Source organism: Canis lupus, chromosome 14 (assembly GCF_011100685.1).
Source record: "Canis lupus familiaris isolate Mischka breed German Shepherd chromosome 14, alternate assembly UU_Cfam_GSD_1.0, whole genome shotgun sequence".
Classification (NCBI taxonomy): Eukaryota; Metazoa; Chordata; class Mammalia; order Carnivora; family Canidae; genus Canis; species Canis lupus.
Genome location: NC_049235.1, coordinates 16,119,344 through 16,142,780, shown reverse-complemented (window position 1 = coordinate 16,142,780; position 23,437 = coordinate 16,119,344). Strand labels below are relative to the sequence as shown.

Here is a 23,437-nt window from a genome sequence, read left to right as displayed (position 1 = left end):
TGCAGGATGAAAGAAGAAATTAGGAAAGGAGAAAAAAATGAAATAAAATGAATAATTATGAAATATGAGGGAAAGTGAAGAGTGCAATTCAAAAGTGAAGAGTGCAATTCAAATGAAGTCTGTCATTTGGGCAGCCCAGGTGGCTCAGCGGTTTAGTGCCGCCTTCAGCCTAGGGCCTGATCCTGGATACCCAGGATCGAGTCCCAGGAGCCTGCTTCTCCCTCTGCCTGTGTCTCTGCCTCTCTCTCTCTCTCTTTCATGAATGAATAAATAAATAAAATCTTTAAAAAAGAAAAAAAAGTCTGTCATTTTATGTGAGGAAACATTCAATCACAGCTTTAACAGAGAATCAGTTCTTGGTGGAGCTCATTACTGGCATTACTGAAAGTAATGCTTATAGGCCTGGTATTCTAGGACTTGAGAAATTTGAAATGATAACAATATAATCTCGCATCAATATAATAATAATTTCTAATTACTACATAAAAGTTCCTTGAAAGCACCAGAGCTATAATTTATTTTTCATGGTCTGTATTAAAAAGTAAGGCATAGCAAAGGCATTCAATAAATTATTTTTGACTATTTATTCAGATACCTAAAAAATTAAGTGTATATAATTATAAAATCTTTAAATGTTACTACTACTAACTCTAAAAGAATTAAAACTACCATGTATACATAGTTCTACTAATATTATTTGTATACTAAAAGAAACATGCTATTTAAAAAGCTAAATTAGTAGAAAGATTTAGAAGGTTAAATTAATGGAAAAGTTTATTCCTACTTTAAGAAATCTCCTCTCTATATTACATTGAAAACTAAAGATGGATATTTTAATGTATATCTTGATTAGCTACTACTTGGCAACAAACAAGCTGTGAATATATCCCCAGTCCCCCCAAATGGTTGGAGAAACAATAGTATGGAGTATAGGTATATTTATTTTATAATGCTGACCCCTCATTCACATTTAAAAAATATATACCAAAAAATAATTGGTGACATAGATGACTTAGAACTTAATATATCTTGGAGTCAAATTTTCTACAGAGAGAAAAAAACTAGACAAATTATTTAGCAGTATTCATAATTTTTTTTTTTTAGATTTATTTATTCATTTAGAGAGAGCGAGAGAGAGGCAGAGACACAGGCAGAGGGAGAAGCAGGCTCCATGCAGAAAGCCTGACGTGGGACTCGATCCCGGGTCTCCAGGATCACATCCCGGGCTGCAGGCGGCGCTAAACGCTAAACTGCTGTGCCACCTGTTCATAAATTTAAAAAAAAAATTCTCTCTAAAAAAAATAAAATAAAATTCTCTCTAAAAAAAATCACAATTTCTTGCTTCATCTCACATTTGTTGTTCACTTGATAGCAACTTATTTTGACAAAACATTTTAACATATTTACAGTTTAATATCTTGTGGTTAGCAATCTTGGAGTACAATAAAATTGACTACCTTTGAAATATCAATTAAAATCAAGTGATCAAGTGACGTTTTCTGAGTATCACTTTACCATACCACATAATACAAAATAAAACATAATAAAATACTGCGTGCTAATATAAAATAAAGAAAAGCAACTTACCTACATAATTTTAGGATGTTAAATGCAGATTCTATAAAATGGGGCTGGTTTTCAATTTTTTCTGCACATAGATTCAAAATTTTAAATATTTGGGCTAAATCCCTTAGGGGCTTTAATATTTTTAGTTAAGAAATAAAATTAAAATTACTATTTCATTAGCATATTCTTTATAGCAGTTCTGTCAAGAAAGTCTATAGAATTCCATCTGTTAAATGTGGTTGACACTGCTTTAATTATACTAATTTTGAAGACTAAATAAGAAAACTTAGAATCATATTTTTAGGAACATTATTTAATTTTTGTCTTAGTAAACTTTTATTCAAAATATTGTTTTCTCTTCTCACCCTGTCTTTAGAATTTGATTACCAACCACTATACCATGGGTTCAGGAGTTCAATACCTTACTACTGACAGTAAGGTAATAACACGGTAAGAAAAGTTAATGGTTCACTTTTATCCTTTGTCTTTCCCCCACTCACACACAAAACATACACTGCTCCAGAATAAACAACCCAAACCTACCTTACTTTATTTTATTAACGTTATTCAGATGGATTTTCTTGCTTTTAAGGTATAACCTGAGATTTATTTTCATTTAAAACTAGTATAAAAGCGAAAATTATCTTCTCTAAATCTTGTAGTAACAGCACTTTTTATCTGTTTTAAAAAAACCCAACTGGTACATAGGCAAATTTCACAGATTTTCTTTTATAGCCAAGGAAACATGATAATTGTGACATACTTCTTTGGTTGAATCCTATCCCTTCTAGTCTCTTTCTAGGAGCTTCTTAGGAAAAGATGGGAAAGCTGATTATATTAGAGTACAAATCTCCAAGATACTTCTCTAACTTATTTGCTTTATGTTTTATCATCAGTAAAGCCAGTCTACTAAAGGCCTTCAGAAATAGATCCATTTGGGGGCACCAAGGTGGCACAGTTGGTTAATCAAGTCTGACTCTTGATCTCAGCTCAGGTATCTATCTCAGGGTTGTGAGTTCGAGCTCCAGTATGGAGCCTACTTTGAAAAAAAAAATAGAGCTATTTGCCACCAACTTTCTTTTTTTGTTTTTTAATTTTTATTTATTTACGATAGTCACACAGAGAGAGAGAGAGAGAGAGAGAGAGGCAGAGACATAGGCAGAGGGAGAAGCAGGCTCCATGCACCAGGAGCCCGACGTGGGATTCCCCGGTCTCCAGGATCGCGCCCTGAGCCAAAGGCAGGCGCTAAACCGCTGCACCACCCAGGGATCCCTGCCACCAACTTTCTAACCTGAAGAAGAATAGATGGAAGTGTTGAGGTATCAGGTTAATATAGGGAAAGAAATCACTTGCTAGTAGACTTTTTTGGCTACCAGGAAATAATGCTTGATATCCACACGCTGTTAGGTAACTGATGGACTCAACAAATCCATATAAAAGAAGGCTAAAATAAGGCTAGAAAAGAATTAAAATAAAATTTTTAGGCCCCTTTCCCTAAATGGGAGCCTCAATATGTTTGAAACACTGAAACAAGCTATTATTAGAGACGAATCTTCCTTAGACAAGGCTGGACAACTTTTGGAAACCATAGAGATCAATACTACTGAAAGGGTGCTCTATGAACCATTGCCAGTTCTCGAATCCAGTGTTACCAGTCTGTGGTAATATGACTACAGAAAGTGAGAGTTTCCTGTGACAACTGTATTGGCTTCTGTAATAGCTAATATATCCAAAGATTATTATAACAACAACAACGACACCCCAACAATAAACTGGTTCTTAAGCACAGATGGTTTTGAATTGCACTGGTTTCCATATATTCTGATCAGGGTGGTATATACAGTGGGGATAACATATTTATATAGTATGTTGTAGGTTATCAAGCACTTACATGTATTATCTCATCTAGTCTTCCTAACAACCACATAAGGTACTGTTATTCCCATTTTATAAGGGTGGAGAAGTTAAGAAGTTTATCAATAGTATAAATAAATCAAGTAAAGTGGTAGAAACAAGACTTTGACTTGGCCTCCCTAACTATATCCACTGTCTAAGTCTACAAAAATTTCCATTATCTGCACAGAGTTAATTGCTGTTTCTTCAATTTTATATTCTCTGAAAAATGAAAAATATAATTCTTTGAAAAACACAAAATATTAGATATTTTCTGTGATAGACAGAACAATGGCCTGCCCAAAGATGTCCACATCCTAACTTCCAGAACTTGTGAATATGTTACTTTACATGGCAAAGAGACTTTTCAGATGTGATTAAATTAACAATCTTGAGATGGGAAAGTTATCCCAGATATCCAGATAGGCCCACAGTAATCACAGGGATCCTTCCTACATAGGAAAGAGAAAGGTAGGAGAGGATCAGAGGTATGACCATAGAAGCAGAGGTGAAATAGATGCTACTTTGAGGAAGGGGCCATGAGCCAAGGAATGCTGGCCACCTTAGAAACTGGGAAAAGCGGGGATCCCTGGGTGGCGTAGCGGTTTGGCGCCTGCCTTTGGCCCAGGGCGCGATCCTGGAGACCCGGGATCGAATCCCACATCAGGCTCCCGGTGCATGGAGCCTGCTTCTCCCTCTGCCTGTGTCTCTGCCTCTCTCTCTCTCTCTCTGTGACTATCATAAATAAATTTAAAAAAAAAATTAAAAAAAAAAAAAAAAGAAACTGGGAAAAGCAACAATGGGAATTCACCTCAAGAGCCTTCAGAAGGCACTAGCACAGTCAAAATCTTGACTTTAGCCCATTGAGGCTGATTTTGGACTTTTGACTTCTTGGATTACAAGACAAAAGCTTTAAGCTGTTTTGTGGCACTAAGTTTGTGGTCATTTATTACAGCAGCAAGAGGGAACTAATACATTTTCTAATAAAAATTCTCCCATTTCAGGGTAAATGAAACATACATACATATATATGTAAAGGATACAAATCCATTCTGATAACACTGCACCAGTTTCTTGACAGATTTAAGTTGTTTTTCTTCTAAATCATCCTAAAACGAGTTATCTATTTTAGTTCTTTTGTGCTATTAAATCCATTGAGATTTTAAAAAAAATTTTAATGTAGAAAGTGGACATTAAAATTATCAAGTAATTTTTAAATTACTATATTATTTTGTAAGCATTAGAAAATAAACAGTGAAGGTAAAAATAAATGTACCATTTACATTTGATTGGTAAATTGAGAATCAAAACTAAGTTAATATAAAAGCAGCATTTGTTTCCAGAAATAATATTAAAAATACGTGAATTTGCTGAGCATTTTTCTATGCCCTGTACCATATATGCACTATAGATACATGATATTTAATTAATTTTTAAAACAACCTTACTTGGAAGGTACCTTTACTATCTCTCTTTTCCAAAACAAGAAACTCAAGCTGAAACACTACATTGTCCAAAGATACCCAGCTAATAAGGGGCAATGTTAAGAATCAAATTTGGCAATTTGGTTGCAGAAATTGTATTTTTAACTTTTAAATTACACCCAGTAAATGGCACAAACATCTTCAGCCAATTAAAACAAAACAAAATTCAATACAGTGATGTGTTTGTTTTTATAACTGAATTACTCTGTCCTTTTAAAATTCTTAAATCCTTTGTAAGAAGCTGTGGCAATTTTTTTTATACCTTTTTTTTTTTAAGTCTACCTTTATTTAACAAGTAGTAGGAGTTGAGTTTTCAACTAGTAATTTTCTTTTTCTTTTCTTTTTCTAAAATGCAAATATATTCAAAATTAAACATAATTTGCATGGCAAACACAGCCAGCAAGACATACATTATTTTTATTGTGCTTTTTCTCTATGTTAAAATGTAGAGACTAAAAAATATTAAACCAATGACTAAATGTTTGTGCCTACTAATCACTAGGCATTGTTTTGTTTTGATTGGCTCTAACATGATCAACCCATTTTCCACATACTAATCACTAGGCATTGTTTTGTTTTGATTGGCTCTAACATGATCAACCCATTTTCCACATATTAAAAGTATGCAATCTTCATCCTGTAGTAATTTTATACTTTGTGCTGATTTTTAGGCACTCAAAGTTGATTCTTGAGTAACATCAGGACAGTGTGGTATGCATGAAATACATTTGTTATCCTTTCCCTCAATGCCTAAACTCTCCAGTTTGAATCTTATTGGAAATAATTTCATCTCTATTCCATTCTGTGTAAGATTCCTCTCAAAATAGATCATTTATCAATAATGTATGAGTGTATATATACATATATACACACACACAGATTTCATATCAGAGAAATTTAGTACATAATGATATGCTTTTTCTACCCTTACTCCCCACATCCTACTTGGAAACAAGCAGTTTGTAAAGGCTAGAAGAGTCTTCCTTTATTCTTATGATTCCTTCTGTTTATATCCACCATTGATATGTCCATTATACAAAACCAAATCTAATCTCCTCCTCCAGCCTCCCTACCAGGTTAAATACATTCCTACTAACTTATTTAAACAGCCTTTGAATATAAGGCACTTACTATTTGAAATGATTTCAACAAAAAGAAAGAAACAAGACTTATTTTGGGGGAATACATGTTACCTTTCAGGGAAATCACAGTTTATAAGTGATATAACAAAGAAATTTTCTTTCAAAGCTTACTTTATCAGTCTTTTCAAGGAGGCTGATGACACGATTCAGGTCCATGGTCTTAAAAGCACCCTAAAAAACACATAACTCTTAGAATTCTGTGTCATAAGAATCAAGAAATCACATCAAACATACTATTTTTATATGATATCTCCTGGCAAGTTAAAAATATGACAAAAAGATAGTAAGGGGAAAAGGGTGATGGAGAGATGGCAAAATGGGTGAAGGGGAGTGAGAGATACAGACTTCCAGTTATGGAATGAATAAGAGATGAAAAGTACAGACAGCATAGGAAATATAGTCACTGGTATGTAATAGTGTGTGTTGACAGATGGGACTACACTTGTGGTGAGCACAACATAACCACAGACTTGTGGGATGACTATGTTGTACATCTGAAACTAACATTACATGTCAACTATACTTCAATTATAAAAAAGATAGGGGAGAATGAAAAGCTTATAGGGTAAATAAATTTTGGAGTTAAAAAAATGCCTCTTGAATTCTAGTATTATCTTATAATCCTACTGTCCTTAAATTTTATTAGTCCTGAAAGGCTCAAGAAAGCATCTGGAATAATAGCACTTCCATGCTTTGAAAAGTGAAATGAACTGGTACATACATGTTACACATCCCAAGCATGCACATTACATTGAGTTTGCCTATGCAGATAGATATACATAAGACTTGCTTCTACACTAAGGAGATCACCTTCCTGGCCTAGATATCCCTGCTCTCAGTTGGTACAAGGATTCTTTTTTGTTGTTGTTGTTGTTAAAGATTTTATTTATTTATTTATAAGGGAGAGAGAGAGAGAGAGAGAAAGGCAGAGACACAGGCAGAGGGAGAGGCAGGCTCCATGCAGGGAGCCCGACTTGGGACTCGATCCCAGGTCTCTAGGATCACACCCTGGGCTGAAGGCAGCACTAAACGGCTGAGCCACCCAGGCTGCCCTCAGTTGGTACAAGGATTCTTACAGTCATCCACAGTAGAAAATGGAATGTTGGGGCACCTGGTGGCTCAGTGGTAAAGTGTCTGCTTTCAGCTCAGGTCATGATCCCAAGGTCCTGGGATGGAGCTCTGTGTTGGGCTGTCTGCTCAGCGGGGAATCTGTTTCTTCCTTTCCCTCTGCCCCCCTTGTATTTTCATTCATTCATTCATTCATTCATTCATAAATAAATGAATAAATAAATAAAATCTTAAAAAAAAAGAATATCCAAGGTCTATAGATTGTACATCTTAAATATTTCTCGAGCCCATGCCATCTTACTGATTTAATACAGTTCTCATCTCTCACTCAGTTGGGAAGGTTTCCTACTGTTCTCCCTACCTCTACTCTTGCACCCTTCAACACGGTCCTCTATTCTATGGTCTGAATAATAAAACTCAAATCTGAACATAACCCATCCAACTCATTCAATGACTCTCCACTAATGCCTCTCATCTCTCCTCTATTTTCATTGGTTATGATGATCTCATTCCTCTCCTGGTTAACCCCCACAGGTGCTTCAAAACTCAGCTAAAAAGCGGCCTCCCCAGGGGATGAAAAAGGATAGAACAAAATCCTTCCTTTGTGTTCCCACAGCATATGTGCATATCCATTACAATTCTCATCATAGCTCTAAAGTGGTTTGCATGTTTATCCCACACTATCCGGAAACTCACTTTAAGACAAAGACTTGTTTTCTGGCATCCCCCGCACCAACAACTGGGCCTGGCATATTATTTGTAGATAAGTGGAGAAGGAAACAGAAGGTACCCTCATCCCAATTTAAGTACTTACACAAAAATCTCCACATTTTCAATGCAGTTTTGAGGATGAAGGCTTTGTTGCATGACATTTTCTTTTCTTTTTAAAAATTTTTAATTAAGATTTTATTTATTATTCATGAGAGACACAGAGAGAGAGAGGCAGAGACATAGGCAGAGGGAGAAGCAGGCTCCCTGCAGGGAGCCCGATGCTGGACTCTATCCCGGGACCCTGGGATCACACCCTGAGCTGTAGGCAGTCAATCACCAAGCCACCCAGGTGCCCCTATACTATTTTCTATTTTTATTTACTTGTGTAGATACATAATTTTGCTTAGTGTTAACACTATTGTATTTTCTGACTTTTAAATCTATTAACACATACCTTTCCATATTTCTGCATAGATATTATTCCATTGCCTCTTAAGTCCAGGATTTCCTTTCCTTTCACAATTACAAACTTATATTCTGATTTCAGGCAATGTCTTTCAAAAACAATTTTCAGTGAGGTATTCTAATTTTAAGTCTGTAGATAAGTAACTGGGTGAGTTTATTTACTCAAAATGATTTTTACTTAAAAATTAACAATCTAAAAGGATTTACTGAATACTGATCTATGCCTGGTATTATAGTTATCCTTAAAAACTGTTATATTTTACTATGATCTTATTTAAATTATTAAATTTACTGTTATCAAAAAATTTGATAAATAGAATTTTGCCTTTTAAGATATGAGGATTTAACAGTGCCATCTGCCATTGTCTCAGTGGTCTTCTTTTTTTTCTCTTGTGGTCTCTGAGAAATATATACAGTGAGATTTAATTTTCAGATGTTCTACAATATTGGCCTTGAGGGTTGGAAAGCATATTGAAATGAAAAGTCAACGCAAAAATTTTTTAATACCTGTACATATGATCAGAATTGTTTTCCCCAAATGAGCAGGTATAACTTTTATTAAGAAACAGAGTAATCAGGTTAAAGCACAGATTCCTCTTAGTTTCTGTTGCACTATTACTTCATACTACTCTGTGTTTTGCTTGCTTGGCATATTATATTTTTAATATTTCTCCTTCCCTTCCTCCATTAGCCTTTTCCTCCTTCCACAAATATTTATAAGCAAAAAAATAAAAATAAAAAATAAAAAATAAAATAAAAAAATATTTATAAGCAGCTTCTATGTTTCAGAAATGTGCTAGGTGTGGGAACAACATTGCTCTGACCTCAAGTAGCTATCAGTCTGGCATGGAATACAAGTAATACAGATAACATGCTACAAAATGCTCCGTGGATGCTGAAAAATATGCTCTGGAAGCACACAGACTGGAGGCACAGAAAGGCAGGGGACAGCTTCTGGAAGAAGTAATCTGTGGGCAGAGGTAAGTAGGATTTGTGAGATGAACTGAAGGTTTGAGAGATGGAGATGGGAGAGTAGCATGTGTGAAGGCCTGGAGGCAAGAGATAATAAGACACTGAGAAGATGGGGAGGAGTTCACCAGGTTGGAGAAGACCTTGCAGGGGATAGTGGCTACAGATGATGCTAATTAGATAAAGACAGGTCAAATTGAGGTGGGAAGCAGAGGCAAAAGAAAACTTAAATTTCCTTCCTACTTACAGCTCATTCACAAGTCCTTGAAACAGGCAGAGTGACATTCCTCTAGGGACCCAGCTGCCTTAGTCAACATCAATACTTTCCAAAGGGAAAAGGCAATCTGCCCCAAACTCCCATAGTCCTGTAGTCTACTTTAACATATAAAAAATTTTTTTAGGGATCCCTGGGTGGTGCAGCGGTTTGGCGCCTGCCTTTGGCCCAGGGCGCGATCCTGGAGAACCGGGATCAAATCCCATATCGGGCTCCCGGTGCATGGAGCCTGCTTCTCCCTCTGCCTATGTCTCTGCCTCTCTGCCTCTCTCTCTCTCTCTCTCTCTCTCTCTCTCTGTGGCTATCATAAATAAATAAAAATTTAAAAAATAAATAAATAAACATTAAACAAATTTTTTTTTTAGATACTTCCTTTCTTTCAACACCCACCCCCCACGCCCAAGATACATGCTGGCAATCATCTTCGAAGCATATGACCTACTGAAGTACATCTGAAGAGTCTCATGACTGAGCTTTTACTAAACAATAATAGATGACCTTTTCCTAACAATAACTAGCCCCCTCAGGATCTTTGAAACTTTGTTTCTAAAATACCTGGGAGGGTTACACTATTCCTACCCTCCTCCCAACTTAAAAGTATATAATAGGCCACTCCTCATGACCCCACAGCAGCTTTCTGCCCACAAGTCTTCTCCCCTGCTTTAATAAAACCACCTTTTTGCACCAAGGAAGTCTCAAGAATTCTTTCTTGGTCATCAGCTTTGAACCCTAACATCTTTCCTACATCAAAATTATGAATAACAAGAACAATCATAACATGATGGTGATATCTACTTCCAGGCACAGTTTTAAGCACTTTACATGTATTTATTAATTGTATTCTATGAGGTAGGTACTATCATTAACCCCATTTTACAGAAGGCCTTGTATGCTACGCTAAGGATCTTCAGAAACTATGGAATAGTTTGAGAGACTATATAAACAGGCAATGGCCAGACTATATATGACAACAGAACTCTTGCCTACAATCCTTGCAGCAATCAAACTGGGAAGCAACTGGCTCAGGAAAGTCAGAATTAGCCAATACCTGCCAGATTCCCTATTTCTTGTGCCTCATATGTTACATGGGACCAACAAGAAAAAGCCAAATATGCTTCCCAAATCAATCACATAGAATGCTGTTTGTAGTTAGCCCATCTCCAGCTTCTTCATGGCAAAAACCTCCAACCAGAGCATTCCAAAAGCCTTCACTTTTTTCACTACAAAGGCTTGGAGTCTGCCAAAATTAAGTAACGCTGGCTTACTCTCTTTCTATAGTAAACTCTGGATATTAAATAATCCCTACTTATTTTAATTAGGGTGGTCTTTGTTTATTTCTACTGGCTTTCATCAGAGGAGTATAACAATAAAAAGGCAATTTAGTTTGCTGAGTAGAGACCAAACTGGAAAGGTCTGGGATGAGCTGGAAAAGAGGTAGGAGATATCTATAAAAGGCCTTGACTAAAGTCTTGGCAACTCCATAGACAAAAGGGAATGGCATAAAAATCATCAAGGAGGTAGAATCAGTGGGACCTGAGGAGTGATTTGATTTGGTGGGAGAGAGAAGAAAAGGTGATGATGACTCATGGGCTTGAGGAATTATACAAGTAGTGGCATCTTTTGCTGAGACAGGAAAGGCTGGAGGAAGAGGCTTGTGTTGAGGTTGGAAATAAGTGAAATTCGGGGGCAGAGATTTCCAAATCAGAGGTTTAAAGTAATAGTGAGAAAGGTTTGGGTAAATGAGAGCACACAGAAGGAAGCAAAAGAAGACATACAGATGGAAGTATCAAAATAATTGCTGTTAACATCATAAGATATTTATGGAGAGTTGTAAAAACATTTAACAAAACATTTTAAAATAAAAAGCTTAATAAACTGTTTTGAAGAAAATCAGACCTTCACTTACAGTTATAGAATGAACTTATTTTCCCATTTTTTTAAATTTTTTATTTATTTATGATAGTCACACACATAGAGAGAGAGAGGCAGAGACACAGGCAGAGGGAGAAGCAGGCTCCATGCACCGGGAGCCCGACGTGGGATTCGATCCCGGGTCTCCAGGATCGCGCCCTGGGCCAAAGGCAGGCGCCAAACCGCTGCGCCACCCAGGGATCCCTTATTTTCCCATTTTACCAAGAGACATGCCAAAGGGGAGAAATCCTGCTCATCTATACATAGTTATAGAGAAAGGAACTAACATTTACTGCAGTTCTTTTATATGTCTGGCACCTTATCTTTTTTTTTTCTTTCTCTTTCTCTCTCTCTTTCCTTCCTCCCTTCCCTCCCTTCTTTTATCTTTTCTTTCTTTTCTTTTTCTTTCTTTCTTTCTCTCTCTTTCTCCTCCCCCCTTTTTTAAGTAGGTAGGCTGCATGCTCAATGTGGAGCTTGAACTTATTATTTTTTTTTTTTAATTTTTATTTATTTGTGATAGTCACACAGAGAGCGAGGCAGAGACACAGGCAGAGGGAGAAGCAGGCTCCATGCACCGGGAGCCCGATGTGGGATTCGATCCCGGGTCTCCAGGATCGCGCCCTGGGCCAAAGGCAGGCGCCAAACCGCTGCGCCACCCAGGGATCCCGGAGCTTGAACTTATGATCCTGAGATCAAGAGTTGTATCCTCTATCAATGTTGTCAGCCATGTGTCACCTCCCTTTTAAAAAACAAAAAAAACAAAAAAAAACTTTATATCTTAATTAGTCCTCAACTTTACCATATAAAGTTGGTACTATTATCCTGTTGATGAAACTGGGGCATTGAGACCTAACTTGTTATGGTCACAAAATTAGTAACTGGATTAGAAGGCCTGTCAGATGCAGGAGTGTTGGTTCTTTGCACCTTTGTTCTTTGCCTGACTTCTCAAATGACCACAGAGATTATTTCTAGCAGTTACTCCAAAACCAGGGTAGGCAATTTTAATGACACAGTCCATGGCAGTATTACAGACAGTGGCAGGATGGGGCATCAACTAGAAGACTGTGGAGGCTCTCAGAGGAAGAGCAAATTTGGGCAAGGAAGCTCAGTCATGATACCTACGCAAGTCAAGTAATCACAATTTATTTATTCTACATATTTGTTGAGTGCCTACACTGTGTGAGACACTGTTCTAGATGTTAAAGATATGGTACTGAATAAAACACAAAATCTCCTGCCTTCATATGGAATTAATATGTTATGTTTTGTACAGCAAAGAAAACCATCAAAACAAAAAGACAACCTACTGAATGCAAATTATTTGCAAATGATATATCTGATAAGAGGTTAATATCCAAATATATAAAGAACTTATATAACTCAACACCAAAAAAAAAAAAACCTCCAATTAAAAAATGTGCAGAGGGGACACATTTTTTAATGTGAATCAGTGATTGGATGGATCCAATCCAGTGATTGGATGGATCAAGGTGGATCAGTGATTGTGCCTTTGGCTCAGGTCGTGATCCCGGGGTCCTCGGATGGAGTCCCACATTGTGCTCCCTGCAGATAATCTGCTTTTCCCTCTGCCTATGTCTCTGCCTCTTTCTCTCTCTGTGCCTCTAATAAATAAAATCTGTAAAAAAAAATGTGCAGAGGACCTAAATCAATATTTTTCCAAAGAAGACATATAGATGGCCAACAGATACACGAAAAGATGCTTGACATCACCAATCATCAGGGAAATGCAAATCTAAATCACAGTGAGATATCACCTTATAGGATACCTGGGTGGCTCAGCGGTTGAGCACATCTGCCTTCAGCTGATGGCATGGTCCTGGAGTACCAGGATCGACTCCTACATCGGGTTCCCTGCATGGAGCCTGCTTCTCCCTCTGCCTGTGTCTCTGCCTCTCTCTTTCTGTGTCTCTCATGAATAAATAAATAAAATCTTTAACAAAAAAGAGATATCACCTAATACTTGTCAGAATGGCTAAAATAAAAAAAGACAAGAATAACAAAGTGTTGGTGAGGATGTGAAGGAAAAGCAATCCTTGTACAATGTTGGGGGTGGGGGGGGGAACAAGTGCAGCCACTGTGGAAAATTGTATGGCAGTTCCTCAAAAAGTTAAAAAGTAGAACTATGATATGATCCAATAATTCCACTGCTGGGTATTTACCCAAAGAAAACAGAAACACTAATTCCAAAAGATATATGCACCCCTATGCTTATTGCAGCATTATTTACAATACATAAGGTATGGAAGCAGCCCAAGTGTTCAATGATAGATGAATAGGTAAGGAAAAATGTAATATATACATATAATGGGATATTACACAGCCATGAAAAAAGAGGAGATTGTGCCATTTGTGACAACACTAATGGACCCGGAGGGTACTATGCTAAGCGAAATAAATCAGACAAGACAAATACCAAATGATTTCACTTATCTGTGGAATCTAACAAAAAACAAATGAATAAGCAAAAAAGCAGAATCAGACCTATAAATACAGAGAACCAACTGATGGTTGCTAGAGGAGACAGGGTGGTGGGGATGGGCAAAATGGGTGAAGGGCAGTAGGAGATAAAGGCTTCCCCTAATTATCATTTGTGTTATGTTGGCAACTGTTCCATTTGTCTAAATTTTGTCTCTGTCTCTAGAATATGGGTCCTTTTAAACTCCACGTGGTGTCCCCTGTCTTTTATCACATAGGCTGACCCAGGGTTTAAGTGGGGGGAGGTGATGATGGGGTGATGGAGGAATTTTGTTTTACTGCTGTTCTTATTTTGTTTTATACTTTGAATCCATATGAAACTACCTCCTACAGCTTTCCAGGAGCTAATTGTGAAATTCTGTAGCACTGTTCATAGCCTACTGCAGCTAAATATACTAAATATTACTACTTAGAATGGGAAATGGGATTCTCCAACCAGTAGCAATGGCATCACCTGAAACCTGTTAGAAAGGCAGAATCTGGGGCTCCTCCCCAGCCCCACACAAAATCATAATCTGCATCTTAATGAGATCCCCAGGTAATCCAAATGCACATTAAAATTTGAGAAGCACTGCTCTAAAGGGTTTCCAATTCTTTAGAATGAAAGCAACATTAAAATAAGGAGGAAATAGGGCAGCCCGGATGGCTCAGCGCTTTAGTGCAGGCTTCAGCTCTGGGCTTGATCCTGGAGACCCGGGATCAAGTCCCACATCAGGCTCCCTGCATGGAGCCTGCTTCTTCCTCTGCCTGTATCTCTGCCCCTCTCTCTCTCTGTGTCTCTCATAAATAAATATATAAAACCTTTTAAAAAAATAAGGAGGAAATAAAGGTAAACAATTTGTGATTTCAAGCATAGGATGGAGCTGGCTTACTGAATCGAGGAAGACTCTCCAAAGTCACTGTTAGATACCAGGATGTACTGTCTCTCAAACATTCCAGGAGTTCCAAGAGTCTTTCCTCTACTGGTCTGAGGCAGGGGTCTAAAAGGTTGTCGTGTTATTGTTGGCAAAGACTGCTAGACCCCACTCTAAGCAAAGAAACTGAGTAACTCTTAACTTCTCACAGCCTTAGGGTCCTCATTTGTAAAAATAACCACAAACAAAGCCCCAAAAGGCTGAATGATCATTTCTCCCTTCTCTAAAAGGCTTTTAATTCATTTCACTTCTTTCGAGAGAAACTGCCTTCTTCTCAGTACTTTAAAAAAAATGTTAATGCCTCTCTACAAGTAGTTTTTAACAAGCTAGTAACTCTAATTAATGCAAATTGATTTCTTCCTGGAAAAGAATCGAAGGCTCTGTAAGGAGAGGTGATAATGAAAGGAGAAGAAAAAAGAAAGAGAAGAGAGAAAATACACACACATATACACAGGTTTACTTGTTTTGCTTTACTTGATATGTTGTTGCAGGCTACTTTGGCAATGGCCTGTTAAAAAAGTATCTCCCATTTTTTCATTTTAACCCGTGATAGCCTACCTCATATAACCTTGCCACGGCCCCTGCACCTCCCCCCACCCCCGCCACCTTTTTTACACCGCGTGAAGGAACAGGGAGAGCCATCAGACACCAAATTCACCTACTTTTCAGTTGTGCTATGCCTGGGAGAATGGCGGTAGAGCTGAGACCCGCGGCAGCCTTGGGAGTGGAGAGCTGCTCTGCCTGCAAGTCCTTCTTCTTCCCGCCCGATTGGAATACTTCCGCAAAACTGATTAGGTAAATTCCCCTAGCACCCGCTCCTCCTCATCAAGAGTGCTGTTGCTCTGCAGGTTACTACTGTGTAAATGACAGACTGTCCTCAGAGAGCTCAACTTTATTCCCAAAGAAGAGGTCCCCAGCCAACTGGCCGCTCCCAGGGAACTCTCCAAGGTTCCAGGCTGTGGACGTAGGAGACAGGGTTCCTGACGCAGCCTGAGGCTCGCAAAACCTCAACAGGAATTCCCAGAGTGACCCCAGCCACCAGTGTGAGGAGGCAGGGCAGGATTCCTCCATAGTAAAACCTTCAGGGTTTGATCAGGACCCTCTAGGGACGAGCAATGGACCCCTAGTATGCTAACGACTTGGAGTTTCTCAACACCTTCGCCACCAGTGGAGGTCCAGCCAAGGGTTCCCAAGTGAGATGTCTCAACAGATCAACTTGGAAGAGTTAATTTTGTATTCATGATAAAAGTAAACTCAGAACCAACTACAAGTATAACAAAATATATAAATTGTATTCTCTCTTGATTCACCCCACCTCCATAACCACCTTCCAATTTCATATGAAAACGAGGCTAGGGCGGCCCGGGTGGCTCAGCGGCTTAGCGCCGCCTTCAGCCCAGGGCGCGATCCTGGAGACCCGGGATCGAGTCCCACATCGGGCTCCCTGCGTGGAGCCTGCTCCTCCCTCTGCCTGTGTCTCTACCTCTCTCTCTGTATGTCTCTCATTAATAAATAAATAAAATCTTAAAAAAAAAAGAAAAGAAAACGAGGCTAATTTCTAATTTTCACAGCGTTTTCCTCCTCTCTAGGTGCAGTTTTAAAGTGGCAGCAAATCTAAGCGCGGGAGAGTTTACGCCTATCTCAAGAACATCACTTGAGAACAGGTCACCTACATATAAGCCCGGTGCAAACAAACTGGTCATCCAATAAATCCATGATTTCGCTAAAAATAATTCCCTGCCTCCCCAGGCCCTTCGTGGTCACACTTTTCGAAGAAGAGCGGCAAAACCTCGCTTACTGTTTGGAGGGACGCTTGCGGAGAAGCTCGCGCCCCGAAGCGCCCCAAGTCCCCAGGCAGGCTGGCTGACGACAGCCAACCCCTCCCTCCGGCGGCGCAGTTCTCGGAGGCCTCGGCTCCGCGCAGGGAACCTCAGTCCCGCGGGCCCCGGCGGGTTCCACTTCGGCCCCATTTCCCCTCCTGCGGCCCCCAGTCCCCGTCCCCGCCCCCTGGATCTCAACTTCCCCTCCGCTCTTCCCAAGGCGAAGCCGCCCGCGCATACCTGCGCCTCCTCGTCCTGGGTCACCACCCCGATTACCGGGATCCGGCGAAGGCTGCTGGGCCGGATCTTGCCGCCGGCTTCCTGGGCTTCGGCGGTCGCCGCGGCCTCCGCCACGGACATGCCCGCCGCGTGGAGTGAGGGATGGGTGGGAGGCCCGTCCCCCTGTCCTACCCCGTTCTCCCTAGCCGTAGGACCCAAAGAAGCCCCGCCACCGAGGAGGGAAGGCCTCCTGAGAGCCGCTAGAGTCGCAAAAAGCGCCAGGGGTCCGGCAGTGGCCTCCGCGGCCGCGACGCCCGCCGCATCACGCCCGCCGCAGCCCACCTGCGGACTTCAGCTCCCGCCTGGCGGCCGGTTGCTAACACGCCAGCGCGTTGCTAGGGGGCGGGGCGGGGCGGCAGCGCGCGGCGCTCTTACGGAAGCCGGCGGAGCCAAACTTCCCCAAACCCTAGTGTGCACCTCCGCGCTCGCCGGGGCGGGGTCGGCTCCCGCGCGGGGAGGAGGCGGCAGGAGGAGACCCGGGTGCGTAGCCGTGGCTGTTACCTTGGCGTCGTGTGTCTCCGTCTTGCTAGTTTGCTCTGGGGCTTCTTAAAATAATAATGAGTGGGTAGAGGTGAGAGGATGTCGGACACGAGAGTGATGGATGATGGATACCTAGTGCTGGAAGCGGAGTTTATCTCGCGTCAAAGTGACCAGCGCCACCTACGCTCCTCCCTTTTACCTCGTCTGTACTTTAGTGCCTCTACCAGACGCTTACATCAAGGCATCGTACAGTGCTGCAGGCTGTTGAGCAAATCGGGGAATCGAGAGCAAGTTGACCCCTGGAAGCCTCGCTTTCCCCATCTTTCCTCATCAGGCTTTCACTTTTCTCAGCAATAGGATTTCTAGGAGGATGGAAGGAGATGGTGGTTTTGTAGAGCGGGGCTTGGCACACGAGAAGTACCCAGGCAAATGGTCAAGACTGTCATTGTCTTTATTATTACTGTGTTTTCTGTCCATTGCATCCTGAGTGATGACACAAGAAAGGTCAAGACTTTAATGAAAAGCTGCTCATGGTCATCGTGGATATAACTTAACCACCCCAAGACCGCGGCTGTGAAAACTTAGCTTAAAATCCTTTAAAATGGGTTGCCTGGGTGGCTTAGTGGTTGAGGGTCCGCCGTTGGCTCAGGGTGTGATCCCAGTCCCAGGATCGAGTCCCACGTCGGGCTCCCTGCATGGAGCCTGCTTCTCCCTCTGCCTGTGTCTCTGCCTCTCTGTCTCTCATGAATAAATAAATAAAATCTTAAAAAAAAAAAATCCTTTAAACCGGGACGCCTGGGTGGCTCAGAGGTTTAGCATCTGCCTTCGGCCCAGGGCGCGATCCTGGAGACCCGGGATCGAATCCCACGTCGGGCTCCCGGTGCATGGAGCCTGCTTCTCCCTCTGCCTGTGCCTCTGCCTCTCTCTCTCTCCCTCTCTGTTTCTCATGAACAAATAAATGAAATCTTAAAAAAAAAAAAATCCTTTAAACCTGAAATTTTTTTTTTTATTTTAGTCTCCAAAAACTCTCCCAAGAGTTAAACGTGACTTTTTATATTGTCAATAAAGTTTATGGCCTTAAAAATTACATAGAACAAATTCCGTGAAAATAAATTTCACAGCACCTCTCAGCATTTCTCTCATTTGTACAAGGAGCTGGGTGATCAGTGATTTCTAAGGCTCCTTTAACCAGTTCAAACATTTGACATTTGACTGAATGACCTTTCTGGCGATACAAATAAAAAGAAACGGGAAAACTCGATTGGGCCTGGCAGCACTTGATGTAAATCATAGCCAAAGAAATCAAACTTTTTTGAAAGAATTGAGCATCTAGTCCCTTTTCCTCACTTATGTTCATTCTCCCACTTTCCTCATCCCAGGTTCCCTGAAACTGTCCTGAGGTCACTAACACTTGTGGTGAAAGTCTTGGACACTTTCCTGTCCTCATCTTGCTGTACTTATCTCTAATATTTGACCCTATTGAGCACTTTCTCCTTGAAACCCTCTGATCTTCAGCATTCTTTTTGTTTTTATCTTTACAGTTACTCATTGGTATTTTTAAAGCTCCTCTCAGGCCTTATAACTAGAGGTGGTGGGTTCAGTAGGTCTAACGTTGCTGTTACTCCAGGAGAGTGTAAAAGGGTGTGTTAAGTGTATTAACACCTGCTAAATTGACATTGCACGTTCTGAGTAGACCACATCAAAAGGAGACTGAAATCACTTGAGTAAACACAATGGAATCCTGTGAGAATGGCACCTAAAAACCAAGATAGTCTGGAGAGCTGACAACTGAGTGATTTGTTTATCCTTTGTGTGTTGAGCCTTACATCAAAGATGAGGAAAGATGAAGGAGGGACTGTGAAGAAGAATGTTCCACTTAAAGCAGAGCTTAGGAGTTATCTACTATTGTGTTTCAGCACAATAGGCTGAACCTGATAAGGGTCCATAAACCTCAGTGATTGGAAAGTCACACTCTCTTCATTGGACTTAATTGTAGACACTTTCCTAACATATGAACACAAGGATTTTAATTTTATTTCAATTGTATACAAACCCCCCAAAATTGTATACAAACCTATATATTCATTCTGTCCTATGTCCAGAGCCCCTGTTTCCAATGCTTAATTAGCATAACTCCTGTGAACTTCCTCTTTCTAGCACTTAAAATCCCCCCCCCCCCCCCCCCCCCCCCCGTGAAATTCTTCATTGAAATAGATTCCCTTACCTGGGAAGTTAGTAGATCCAACTTTGTAATTTTAAAAAAAATCTCTAGTGGTATCTTTTACTCTTTGACAGGTGAGAAGCAACCAGGATGGAAGTGCCAACACTCTACATTCAATACTTCTTCCATCCTCTATTAGATGCCACTTTGTTGTTGTTTTTTTTTTAAAGATCTTATTTATTCATGAGAGAGAGAGAGAGGCAGAGACACTGGCAGAGGGAGAAGCAGACTCCCTGTGGGGAGCCCGATACAGGACTCTATTCTAGGACTCTAGGGTCACACCCTGAGCCAAAGACAGACACTTGACCACTGAGCCACCCAGGTGCCCCCGTAATTTGGTTTTGTACTCACCATATACTTTTTGGTATTTATTGTCTCAGATGCCCAACCCCTTACTACTAGAGGCTTTTGAAAGCAAGGAGAACCTCCCACCCAGATTTGCACCCCAAATCCTCAGTACAGTATCTAGAGTAGTGTTTCTCAAAACTTAGCATCCGTCAGAATCATCTGGAAAGCCAATTGAAACTGACTCCTGAGCCCTACCTTCAGAGTCAGCTTCAGTTAAGTTTGGGTGGGGTCCAAGGGTTTGCATGTATAACACATTGCTAGTTGATGTTATGCTCCTAGTCTGGCAAACGGTACTCAATAAATGTTCATTAAAGATTTCAAGGAATTATAAATTAGTTTTTAAATTTGATTTAAATGCCTTTCATAAAAGCATTTCATAAGTTACCCAGAGTAAGGTAAACAGTACGTCCTTGCTACTTAAAATGGGGTCTTTTAACTACCTACATAGGCTTTACCCAGGGGCGTATTAGGAAGGCAGAAGTCTGGCCCCAGAAGGGACTCAGTGAATTAGAATCTCCATTTTAACCTGATTGCCTGGTGATTAGTATGCACATTAAAATTGAGAAGCACTGGTCGTGTGTGTGTGTGTGTGTGTGTGTGTGTGTGTGTGTGTGTGTTTCATTGGTATTATTTTGGAGTAATTTTAACAATCTCCATAAAAACGGCTTTTGGGCAGCCCAGGTGGCTCAGCGGATTAGCCGTCTTCAGCCCAGGGTGTTATCCTGGAGAACTGGGATCGAGTCCCACGTCAGGCTCCCTGCATGGGGCCTGCTTCTCCCTCTGCCTGTGTCTCTGCCTCTCTCGGTTTCTCATGAATAAATAAATAAAATATTTAAAAAAACAAAAGCAAAGAAAACAACTGGCTTTCACGGAGCATTCCATCTGTATATTTTCCATGTCCTTTGTTTTCCTACTGATGATACTATTGAGCGCATTTGTTTTTCTTTTTGTTAAGTGCACCAATTAAGCTTTTAAAAAGCTTTAAGTGGGGGACGCCTGGGTGGCTCAGTCAGTTAAGTGACTTGGTTTTGGCTCAGGTCATGATCTCATGGTTATGGGATGGAGCTCCACATCAGGCTTTGTGGTCACCGTGGAGTCTGCTTCAGATTCTCTCTCTCTCTTCCTCCCTTTCTGTCTCAAATCAAATCTTAAAAAATAAAAAGCCTTAAGCATTTAAATTAGGTAGTGGATTTAAGTTTAATCATTATTCATTGAACTTTTTTTTTTTAAGATTTTATTTATTTCTTCACATGAGACAGAGACAGAGAGAGAGGCAGAGGAGAAGTAGGCTCCTTGCAAGGAGCCCAATGTGGGACTTGATCTCAGACCCTGGGATCATGCCCTGAGCCAAAAGCAGACACTCAACCAGTGAGCAACCCAAGCATCCCTGAATCTTCCTTAATACAGATTTTTGAAGGCTGTAAGTTAAAAGCACAGGACATTTTCCTGACACCAAGACACAAAAGGATGTAAAGGTAAAATAACTATTGAAATGGTAAATTATTTCAGCAAAAAGATAATAGTAAAGAAACATATCAGAAATGAATTAGAGAATAGAAAGGCTTCACTGTAATAACAGTTTTGCAGAATTTAACATCTCTGTTAAGTTACAAGTTGCAATTTCTTAAAAGCAGCTATGGATTGAAGACTAACTAGATGCTTTTAATATGTTGACCTATGTATATTTTTTATTTTTTAAAAAGATTTTATTTATTTATTTATTCATGAGAGACACGGAGAGAGGCAGAGACAGAGGCAGAGGACAAAGCAGACTCCACGAAGGGAGCCTGATGCAGGACTCAATTCCATGACCCCAGGACCACGACATGGACAGAGACAGATGCTCAACCACTGAGCCACTCAGGTGCCCCTTTTTACTTTTTATTTAAGTTGAACGAGCCAACATATAGTACATCATTGTTTCAGATTTTTTACTTTTAATATAAAGTATATTTTTGTGTATTTTTAACATAAATAAATGTAATGTTGAGAAATCACATTGTTCTTCTGATGTTTTTCCTGATACTTGTTTGCACACTGCCTAATTAGCAATGTTTAGTAAAATTGTAATTATTCATTAGTACAACTTAAGAATATTTCTTAATATTAAGTATTTTAGGTTACATATGAATTTGGTAATCTCTAAACTAATGCCACGTTTCAAGCAAATGTTATTCCTTTGTGAGTCAGAGTAATCTATTTTAAACAGAGAATTTTTATAGCACATAAGAAAAAGTAATTAGAGTATAGTCTTAGTAGTTTAGCTTTAGGGGAATTATGTAACAGAAAAAAAACATAAAGCTGGGATTTCATATACTGTAGTGTTTTAAAAAATCTTTCAGTTTGACTGTTACAGAGTCAAAGCCTAAGAGAGAAACAAAAGTAATTACCTCTTTCCAACAGAATCATTAGTTCAAATTTGGGAGTAATAAGTATATGGAACAGAAAAGAAAAGTAAAAGAACAGCCACCTCTGAAGTCAAACATTCTTTTTTTTTTTTTTTTTTGAAGTCAAACATTCTAATAAAAAATGTAGTATAGTAATCCAAATTTCAAAGTGATTTGAAACTAGGAATGTGGAGGAGCTATTCATGCTTAATGAAGAAACTAAATAAATTGGTAATATGTAAATTAAATAGATTTTTGAGCAATTCTTACCTTACCAAAGCTTCAGTTCCATGACATAGGAATAGTCCATGAAATGAAAATGTTCTCAAGCTTTTAAAACTAAAAACTATTGTGTTTACATGGTGGGAGGTTATGGGTAGTACCCTCAGGACAGAACTGTCTTTATTGGGAAGCAGGATTATTCAGACAAGTTTATTCCAATAATGTTAATTATTCAAGGTCTTTAACTGACTTGACTTGCTCTGATTCCATAGACTTTCTATTGATTTGCTAGGGTTAGTACTACAGACTGGGTGGCTTCCAAAAGTCCATGATTAAGGTGTCCAAGATTGGTTTCATTCTTGAGGACTCTCCTTGGCTTGTGGATGGCCATTTTCTCTCTTTGTTGTCACATGGTCTTCCTTTTGTGTCTTTACTGTGTCTTCTTTTAAGGATACCAGTCATCCTTGGATTAGGGCCCACCTGTATGACCTCATTTTACTTTAATTACCTCTTTAAAGGCCCTATGAATTAATATGAATTTTAGGGAGATATAACCCAGTCTATAACATATCCCAACATACTTTGGGTTATAATATGAATTTTTAAAAAGAACAAATTATAGAAAAGAATATACTTAGTTAAGGCAATAGTGGTATTTTTACCTATGGGACACTGATTATTTTTCACAAGAGTGATAAACAGCTATTTTGATTTTAAAAATCACTGTACATTTGATCAATGTGAATCTGTCCTTGGGAGATGTATCCACTCTCAGAGCTCTCAACCA

The 23,437-nt window shown here is 39.6% G+C and overlaps 2 protein-coding genes across 7 annotated transcripts in view; one reads left to right on the top strand and one right to left on the bottom strand.

Annotated features, from left to right (window-relative positions):
* The window catches only part of FAM237B (family with sequence similarity 237 member B), an 85,001-nt gene extending 75,289 nt beyond the window's left edge, over positions 1-9,712 (top strand). For 2 of the 4 annotated variants that reach the window (XR_005369361.1, XR_005369359.1), the window contains exons 18-19: positions 1,943-2,016; positions 9,119-9,712. The gene's annotated coding sequence lies outside the window, so the exon portion shown is untranslated. The remainder of the gene's footprint in view (positions 1-1,942; positions 2,017-9,118) is intronic. The other 2 variants (XR_005369362.1, XR_005369360.1) reach the window with 1 other exon arrangement.
* The window catches only part of CFAP69 (cilia and flagella associated protein 69), a 55,082-nt gene extending 37,777 nt beyond the window's left edge, over positions 1-17,305 (bottom strand). The window contains exons 1-4 of one of the 3 annotated variants that reach the window (XM_038556745.1): positions 16,954-17,305; positions 6,197-6,256; positions 4,503-4,568; positions 1,588-1,697 (exon numbers count right to left, since the gene is read on the bottom strand). In XM_038556745.1, coding sequence (XP_038412673.1) covers positions 1,588-1,697; positions 4,503-4,568; positions 6,197-6,256; positions 16,954-17,073 — 356 coding nt within the window. In that variant the 5' untranslated portion in view covers positions 17,074-17,305. Of the gene's footprint in view, positions 1-1,587; positions 1,698-4,483; positions 4,569-6,196; positions 6,257-16,953 lie in introns of those variants that run through there. The other 2 variants (XM_038556744.1, XM_038556746.1) reach the window with 2 other exon arrangements.
* Positions 17,306-23,437: the final 6,132 nt, after the last annotated feature.